The following is a 10376-nucleotide window of genomic DNA, read 5'->3' as shown; positions in this document are numbered from 1 at the left end:
GTTTAACCCTGTAACACTCAAACATAGACCCAAATTAGGATACCATTTGTATTACATTTTATATATACCTGTATTGGGCCTCTATGCGTTATTAGTTCCATAATCAACATTAGTAGGGGGAATGTATACACATTTTGAAAGGCTGTTACAGTACGACATACAGTATGACAGCCCATGTCATAGAGAATATTTTCTTAAAGTCATTTTGTCTGAAAATAAGTATACTGTAAATAATGATCAATCCCCATTCAGTGTTTGTTTTTCATGTATGATGAATATCTACCTTAATTTTAGCATAAAATTAATCTTTGTCACAGGCAGTCTTCTGTTTTAAGAGTAACATCAAAGATCCTTTTTTCTTTCAGATTTGATGAACCATTTAGAAATTACAGGGTGACCAACTTAAATGCTTGTCTAGGTTTTTGTCACTTAAGAACATTTTGTGATTCTGTGTCTAAAACATGTTAATTGAAGGAGCACTTTGTAGGCCCTACAAAGTCATACACAACAACCCTTGAGAATGCCCTGTAACCAAAGCCTTTGAGCTTGGAGTTGGGGATTATGAGGTGGCCTGCAGTACTGGAACGGAATGTGTGTGTTGGTTGATCATCGATGCTATCCCTGCATTTCAGTTGCACATGCTACCTTACTCCTTCAATTTACCTCAATTGCAAATTCAGAATGCCATTGTGAATTGCCACAACTATTTATCTCACTTGTACATACATTATATTTAATGCCTGTCAATTTTCAGTACATGTGTGAATTTTCCACCCGCACATTTAGAATTGCCATATGTAATGCATTTGCATCAATTGCACATTTATTCATTCCACTTGTATATAGATATTTTTTTCTGCACTCCTCTATTTGCACTTCTGGTTAGATTCAAACTGCATTTTGTTTTACTGTATAATGACTGCTCAATGAACCTGAACCTGTCCAAAACCTGTTTTCAGAAAAATATTTATGTTTGTGTTAGACATTCAGCAAGCGAGGCCAGAATCTTTAAGTTGTAATGCTTTCGCAGCTTTGGTCATGGGGTTTTGTTTTGATGTGTGCAACAATTGGGAAATGTAATAAAAAAAGTCTGTGGACGATTCTGTATTGGTCAACACAAAATGTACCCTCCGGGACGAAAGGTGGCAACCGAGATTCCGTTTACCGTCATAGCAGGAAGCGATTGAATTACGGCGTCGTCTTAGAGAGGCCGTTTTCTTAGATAAGGTATGTAAAATGAGTTGAGTTCGTTTCATATAATTTGTTAACTTCTTAAATTGGTATACATTGTTCAGTTTGCATGTCCAATCTATGTACAGCCTTGTGAGTAACCTGCAAATAAGAAACGCGTGCACGTGTTCAAAATATGTACATTTTTCGGTTCATTTGCAGCTAGCTAGTTAGCTAACGTGTTAGCTCAGTCATTCACAGAACAAGGACCAACAACCAGAGGCCAGTTAGATCGTTAGTTAATTACCGCTAGCCACCTGTATAAAAAAAATCTGGGTACTTATATTATCTCGCTAGTATGGCTAGCAATTAACTAACCATAGCTGGATATCGAACCAACTAACCCGAAACGCGACCACGATAGCTTTGCAAACCGTCAAGCTGTTGACTTCGGTTGAGTTAAATAGTCCACTCTTTTTGCTGCGATTAGAAACCAATACTACTGCATAACACTGTACTGTACTGTACTGCTAGTTACTAGTTAGTTCAAAGGAATAGCCGATCCAGATTTGCGTTCTGTTCGTTTGAACAATTGCTACGTTACTTACTCGTAGCTAACACCTAATTTTTCTCTCGTCTTTTGGTTACGTTTTATAATATTTAAAGTTAGGGTCTATCTGATACAATGGGCACAAATCTGTTGTCACTGTTATCATGTGACTGTTGTTCCTTTATGGTCAATCAAAACAAAAAGACACATTGCCATTTATTTGCCTGTCATATATGTTTATTGTACCAGGTACATTTAATTCAGTTGTTAGCAGTGTAAATACCTAATATGTTTGGACAGTCGCCTCCATACCTATTTGCATACTAGGTAAATAGGAATGAATGTTGTTTAACAGCTTGATATCTTACAACAAAAATATTGCATGAAGCTAATAATACCCAATAATATGTTTGGACAGTCGCCTCCATAATTATTTGCATACTAGGTATATAGGAATGAATGTTGTTTAACAGCTTGATATCTTACAACAAAAATATTACATGAAGAAAATCATGTATCATCAGAATACAAAGATTTTATTCAAAAACATGCATCCCATTTTACCCCTATGTTTAGTACTTGTGTGCACCATCACTTTCGTAAGATAACAGCTCTGAGTTGTCTCTCTTAATGTTTGAGGAGATAAAGGGATAAAGGCCATTCCTCTATACAGAAACGCTACTTGGTCTTTGCTTATGGACTCTCTTCTACTCATCTTAAAGGTTTTCTAATGAAAGTTATATCATGGGACTGATGACTATTGGTCAGTGATACATTTTCATGTGGATACAAATGGGTAGATGAACAGTGTACAATTTTATCAACCAGGAAATAACAGACAGATTTGACTTGTCCCCGTTTGTCGTTCATCAATTTGCTAGTGGATGCAATGACCACGGCTCTTGGTGACACTAATGAAAGGGTGCATCTTTTCCATTTGACAACAGAAATCAGTCGGGCTTGTACTGTCCCAATAAAACGTCGCATTTTAGAATGAATATTTTCTGGGTGAAACAATAGTGTAAAACCTTATTATGCTGTTGATGAAAGTATGTTATGGACATTTTGGGATATTACAATGCAATGTTGCTACATATTGCTCTTTTCTATTTATTGTAGTGCATAGATTCTAAGTAGGCAGCAAGTCAAGCCAGTGATTTTCATTATCGTTCTTTGTGTGTGATTCTATTTCAGGAGAACGAGGGGCCTTTTGTGCCCCTTGAAGGCAGTACTCAACATTATTTGTATGTAAGCCTCAGCACAGTTCACATGAAAGACATTTGAAGATCTAGCTGGCTAACCAGTTGTGGTTTCCACCCATCACACGCAGGACAACATGAGTCGAGAGAGGGAAACCTTGTTGGACGAAATTGAACTGAGTTTATATACTTTAACAGATGACAATTTACGCTACTTGTGCAAAAGTTGTGGAATAGGGGGCAAAGATGGATCTGAGGTCAAAGGGAAAAGTCAGCGCTCATTGCGTCGTATAATAGGGGAATATTGTGAAAATGTTAATTTAATAGATCCCGATGACCAGGGAATATCTCGGTTACTCCAACTGAAAGAAGATATAAAAAGAATACAGAAAGATGCTAGCTGTATGCCCACAAGGACCAGCCTGTCAGCTACAACAGTGTTGGGAACGACACAAATAAGCTGCGACACTGAACAAAATAAGGAAGGAGGAGTTTGGATGCCCAACAGCAGGAAATCGACTGAGCCAGCTCCAAAGTGGCTCATTGTAACAGAGCAGACCGTGCCACTGGGTCCGGAGAGTGACTGCGGAGCCCGGAAGATACGGCGAGATGCGAAAGTACTGCTAGAGGACTGCAGGTCGGTGCTAGGACAGAGATTTGACATCAAAGTGGAAGATGATGAGGAGAGGATTTCGGGCTTTGCTAATGAAGGTATGAATAGATCCAATTGCCCTACTACAAATGGGCATTCTATATATATATATATATATATATATATATATATATATATATATATATATATATATATATATATATATATATATATATATATATATATATATATATATATATAGGAGATATATATATATATATATAGGAGATATATATATATATATATATAGGAGATATATATATATATATATATTGGAGATATATATATATATATATATTGGAGATATATATATATATATATATTGGAGATATATATATATATATATATTGGAGATATATATATATATATATATTGGAGATATATATATATATTGGAGATATATATATATATATATATTGGAGATATATATATATATATATATTGGATATATATATATATATATATATTGGATATATATATATATATATATATTGGATATATATATATATATATATATTGGATATATATATATATATATATATTGGATATATATATATATATATATATTGGATATATATATATATATATATATTGGATATATATATATATATATATATTGGATATATATATATATATATATATTGGATATATATATATATATATATATTGGATATATATATATATATATATATTGGGTATATACACAGTACCAGTCAATAGTTTGGACACAGCCACTCATTTAAGGGTATTTTCTTGTTTCATTACGATTTTCCACTTTTAAAGTTGAGAGAATACAAAAACTGTGCAAATGTCAAGGCAAAGGTGGCTGCTTTTATGAATCTAAAATATAAATGTTTTGGTTTATTTAACACTTTTTTTGGTTACTACTCGATTCCATGTGTTATGTCATAGTTTTCACATCTTCACTATTATTCTACAATGTGGAAAATAGTACAAATAAAGAAATACTCTTGAATGAGTAGTGTCCAAACATTTGACTGGTACTGTGTATGTACCCAATCAGATGTTGATGTATATGTATACATTAGTTTTGTTAGTATTCTATTGTAATGAGAGAATAGTAGGGAAGAGGTACATGTATATTTTATTGTAATGACAGGAGAGTATGATAGATATTTTATTGTAATGACAGGACAGTAGGATCGAGGGACAGGTATATTTTATTGTAATGACAGGACAGTAGGATAGAGGGACAGGTATATTTTATTGTAATGACAGGACAGTAGGATAGAGGGACAGGTATATTTTATTGTAGTGACAATACAGTAGGATAGAGGGACAGGTATATTTTATTGTGGTGACAGGGCAGTAGGATAGAGGGACATGTATATTTTATTGTGGTGACAGGACAGTATGATAGAGGGACAGGTATATTTTATTGTGACAGGACAGTAGGATGGAGGGACATGTATATTTTATTGTAGTGACAGGACAGTAGGATAGAGGGACAGGTATATTTTATTGTGGTGACAGGACAGTAGGATGGAGGGACATGTATATTTTATTGTAGTGACAGGACAGTAGGATAGAGGGACAGGTATATTTTATTGTAGGGACAGGACAGTAGGATAGAGGGACAGGTATGTAGAGGGAGACATAGACGAAGGGCACAGATCGTTCAAAATTATATACCTCTTATTTAAATAAAATGTTCTTCTCTAAGTTCATAGTGTAACTTGCTGTGACTGGTGACATCAGTTTCTGTTGTCTTTTGTACAGGCGACTGTCCGCCTGACTCCCGACACTCCCGATCTCGCGAACAACATCAAGAAGCTGACAAAGGCAAGAGATCTCTCCACAGACCTCAACGTAAGAAGAGATGCACAAAACGAGATCACCCCAAACCACAGCCGCACTCAGAAAAGACCTCTTCTCATTGTTCAGACAGCGATGAAGATTTGTCTTTGAGCTCTTACCAATGCCCTGAATGTAAGAAGAGGTTCTCTAGCAATGCAGGCCTTCAAAAACACACACGAATACATAGCGGTGAGAGGCTTTTCCAGTGTTCGCATTGTGACAAGAGTTTCATTAATAGTTCAAACCTTCATCAGCACCTACCAGTTCACTCCAGAGAGAAGCCTCACCACTGCTCTGACTGTGGGCGAACTTTTTCCACTGCACGCTATTTAACTAAACACAAGAGGCTACATTCGGGGATCAAGCCATTCTGCTGCATCCACTGTGACAAGAGGTACACCCGGTCAGACCAGTTGAAAGTTCATATGATGACACATACAGGTGAGCGCCCTTACCACTGCGGTCAATGCAAGAAGAGTTTTAAAATGAAAGCAAATCTTAAAGATCACCTGTTATTGCACGAGGTTGAGATGTCTCACCGCTGCCCCGAATGTGATCAAAGGTTCTCAAATGTGGAGTGTTTTAAAGAGCACATGTGTTTGCATACTGGAGAGAAACCTTTCCACTGTCTGCATTGCAAGAGGAGGTACTGCACTCCAGAAGAGTTTAAAGATCATATGAAAACTCATAATGAGGAGCAGCCTAGCCAGTGCCCTGAGTCTAAAAATAGATTAGTATGTAATACAAATACAGAAAAAGATTGTCAGGAAGTATCACATGCTGTAGAAGAAAGTTCTGATCCTAGTCAACACATAGAAGATATGCCTTGCGCGAAGCCATTCCACCTTCTGAAATCCGAGAAGAGGCCTGGTACTTCTGACAAGTTGAAAGAACACTGTGAAGAGCAGCCTGACCAGTGCACTGAGTCGGAAAATGAAACACTAAGTTTGAGAAATGAAGTTGCACAATGTCAAGGAACGACCCAAATTGTTGAAAAGCCCAATGGTAGCTCTGACTGTGGAAGAGAGTTTGGGCAAGAAGATAATCTGACAGATCACCAGCAAACGCAAACTGGAGAAAATACAACCCAGAGTGAGGAGAACACAACACGCACTGGAAAAAAGCCTTATCACTGCCCTGAATGTGGAAAAGAATATCATAGCGCTTCGCACTTCAAAGAACACCTGCGTTCGCACACTGGTGAAAGACCTTACCAGTGTAGTCAGTGTGAGAAGACTTTCATAAAACAAATACATCTTAAGCGACATATCTATTCACACACGGGAGAGAAACTTTACCATTGTGGAGAGTGCAATTTATACTTTCTCAATGAAATTGAATTTAAAAGACACAAGCACACTGGAGAGAAGCCTCACCAGTGTCTTGTATGTCGAGCTAGCTTCCCTTCATCCGAAGATCTAAAAGCCCACAAAGAAGTTCACATAGGAGAAGATCCACACCACTGCTTTGACTGTGGGCGAAATTTCTCCACTGCCGGTTGTTTAAAGAAACACAGGCTTTTACATTCAGGGGAGAAACCTTTCCGCTGCCCACAGTGTGATAAAAGGTACACCAGAGCTGACCAGTTAAAAGAGCATATGAAGACACATTCTGAAGAGAAGCCTTACCAATGCCCAGTTTGCGAAAAGAAATTCCATGATTCTAGCAAATTGAAAGTTCATCAGAGAGCAGTGCATTCAGCATCATCTTACATTTGTTCTGACTGTGGCAAGAGCTTTGCTCTACTGGGCAACCTTAATGCCCACCTGCGAACGCACACTGGAGAAAAGCCACACCAGTGCCCCAATTGTGAGAAGAGGTACACAAAACGATCACATCTCAAGGAACACATGCGGGTACACACTGGTGAGAAACCTTACCAGTGCTCTCAGTGTGAGAAAACGTTCACAACGCAAACGGGACTTAACCATCATGTATACACACATACAGGAGAAAAGCCCCGTCACCACTGTCCTGACTGTAATGAAATCTTTACATCTTGGAAACCATTTAAAAGACATAAACAAGAACATACCGGAGAGAAGCCTCATCTGTGCTCCAACTGTGGTCTTACCTTCCTTATAGAAGAAGACCTAAGAGCACACGAAAGAACGCACACTGGAGAGAAGCCTCACCTCTGCTCTGACTGTGGGAAAGGTTTCTCTTCAGCGGGTAACTTAAAAAAACACAAGCGGTTACATACAGGAGAGAAACCTTTTCACTGCGAGCATTGTGAAGAGAAATTCACAAGATCAGATCGGTTAAAAGTTCACATAATGTCACATACTGGAGAGAAACTGTATCAGTGTCCTGAATGTGAGAAAAGCTACACTAATTCGACTCAGTTGAAAAATCACCAGAGAATAATACATCGGGGTGAGAAACCATTTCTTTGCTCTGAATGTGGAAAGAGCTTTGGAAAGCTAGGCAACCTCACAGACCACCAGCGCATGCACACCGGGGAGAAACCGTATGTCTGCCCAGATTGTGGCAAACAGTTTGCACATGCAAAACACTTAAAGATTCATCAACGTGAGCACACCGGAGAGAAGCCCTATCAATGTCCTGACTGTGAGAAGTGTTTTAGCCGGGCAGATTACCTGAAAACACATCAGATGACACACATGCCTCCTCACATGCGTTCCTTGGCAGGAGACAAGCCTCACCGCTGCTCTGATTGTGGGAAGCGTTTCAGGCAAATGGCAGGTCTTAGGGCACATCAACAAACCCACACCGGAGAGAATCCATATGAATGTACTGGATATGAAAAAAGTTTTGTAAACCTTTAAAAAAAGCAAAGTTGCATTCTGGTGAGAAGCCATAGTACAGTTTTGACTGTGGGATGAACACAAATAGGAACCTTCTAGAAGCCAGGTCTGAAAACAAAACAATCATTGACCTATCCAAATAGTCCAATCATTGACCGCTAGATGTAAATGTGATTATACTAGTTTATTTAGCTGTACTTTGGTACCATGTTTGGTACCTTGTAGTTGGCATGTGAAGATTCTGTTAGCATAGGATAATGTGCAGTCACAATACATGAGCTACAAGTCTCCTATTGAACTGCGACCTGTAAATGTTCAGTTTAAACAACAAAATATTAGAGACAAACAAAAAGAGAACACGATTCTGTGTGTGTGTGTGTATGTTCAGGTTGGAACAGCAGGGATGTGAATCTTGTTTTAATGTCTACTTGGTCAATTATTCCGATGTTAAATATAAACTTTTATTTCTGTGATTTCCACCATGTTCCCTTAGAATAACTTGGGTCTCTACACACATTGAGTCATATTGATTCTACCTTTGCTGAGCTGAGACAAATGTTGAAGTTGCCCTGACTTAAGTGATGTGGTAATTACAGGAACTTTGCTATAAAAGGCAAAAAAAAGAAGTGTTAGTACAGTTTAGACTCGATTACTAATCCTAATGCAAAATGTTGTCCTAGCCTGTTGTGTCATTTTGGTCTAAGAAGTAATTCTCCCAATTAAGTTCATTATTGATTTATGTGTGTGTCTGTTGTGCACACTATCGCCACTCAGTCTACGATTTCTCTAAGATGCCAGTTATTTTTACCACCAGATGGCAGTGTTTCATCTAGCTTTGAGGAAGTCATCTTAATATTTACTTACCCAAACTCATTTGTTGCACAATTACAGTTTCATGGTTGCACAATAATTGATATTGATCTTTTTAGGGGTTAATTACACCCAGGAAAACAAAGAAAATAATGTTTGCCGAACTTCAGAATTAAATCAATCTGCTTTAATAAATCTACATAGTTCAAGTACCGCTTTTTATAGGTCTGTAACATTTTCAAATTTACTTTAGTCTTTGAAACTCAGGAATCCATATTATGTGCCTCAGTTGGCCTTCCTGTCTTGTATATCCTGTTTAAATTATGCCTGAAAGCAGTCAGACAAATTCCAGGGGTGGAGGATGGAGGAAGCTTTTTCAGTAGTCTTGTCGGCTTCTCTGCTGGACATAGTTAGTTGTTAGTGCTCCATGCAATTTTCTGGAGGGATCCCTGGTTGATTCTCTACCCTCTGTGACTCCATTCATCACTACCCTTCTCTCGCCCATAACAACCCCCTGCCGTTTGGGGAACAAGACCTGACTAACCCCTGGAGCCTGGGCCTCCCAGCTGAGTGCAGGACCATGATGGTTTACACAGAACATTCCAGAATAACATTGGGCTCCATTTCAGACAGGGGCCAGCTCAGTGTGAGCCACTAGTATCATTAACTTAGTTTACTCAATAGGTGGCAGGGTCCAGGGTGGTAGCTGTCATTCTGTAATTATGCATGGATTGTTGTTGAGCTTGTATTATAAACATAATACACACCATTAACAAACTCAATTTGGTGGGCTATTAATGTGTAACAAGAAACATGCACTCCAGACGTTAACTGAGCCAACAGTGAATTTTGAAATGTTTTACACATGGAATGACTGCAGTAGTAAGAATAAGAGACCAAAATAGTAAGGGTTGCGTGCGCCAAAAAGATGAGTCTCTAGACAAGGGGAATTGAGTGATGTAAGATAGTCACGTTAGTGTTTTGAATCGTTCCCATTTCTGGTAAATGGATCCATTCACTGATCAACTTTCCTGGGATGCAGCTGTTTCCCTAATAACAGGACAGGGCTGGTAGTACTGACAGATTTATTGTAATTTACCGAACCACACCTCACAGAAGAGAGGAGTCATGCCCCCAGTTGTAAGATGTCTTTGGTCCATGGTCTATCATGGCAGCCGTTTTGGCACATCGTGTATACTAGTGGGCTTCACCATTCTGTTTTGGTGAATGAATACGTAGATCAGTTCCCTGAGTTTTTCCTTGTAAGCAGATAAGGTAAAACTCTAGACCCTGGTAATAGTAATAAATTTTACCACTATTGCAGAAAATTCATTTATGCTTACACTAGACCGAGTATTTATAACAGGGTTCCCCCACACACTTACCAGTAGTTTATCAAAATATTCGTA

At 38.2% G+C, this 10376-nt stretch overlaps 1 protein-coding gene across 1 annotated transcript in view; it reads left to right on the top strand.

Annotated features, from left to right (window-relative positions):
• Nucleotides 1–1149: 1149 nt before the first annotated feature.
• The window catches only part of LOC105023315 (zinc finger protein 583), a 72059-nt gene continuing 62832 nt past the window's right edge, over nucleotides 1150–10376 (top strand). Inside the window, exons 1-3 of the mRNA XM_020054341.3 lie at nucleotides 1150–1227; nucleotides 2915–3630; nucleotides 5312–5830. Coding sequence (XP_019909900.3) covers nucleotides 3057–3630; nucleotides 5312–5830 — 1093 coding nt within the window. The 5' untranslated portion in view covers nucleotides 1150–1227; nucleotides 2915–3056. The remainder of the gene's footprint in view (nucleotides 1228–2914; nucleotides 3631–5311; nucleotides 5831–10376) is intronic.

The sequence above is a fragment of the Esox lucius genome, chromosome 15, assembly GCF_011004845.1.
Source record: "Esox lucius isolate fEsoLuc1 chromosome 15, fEsoLuc1.pri, whole genome shotgun sequence".
In the NCBI taxonomy this organism is placed as follows: domain Eukaryota; kingdom Metazoa; phylum Chordata; class Actinopteri; order Esociformes; family Esocidae; genus Esox; species Esox lucius.
Note: the sequence above shows the minus strand (reverse complement) of the source record. Positions and strands in the feature narration are given on the sequence as shown.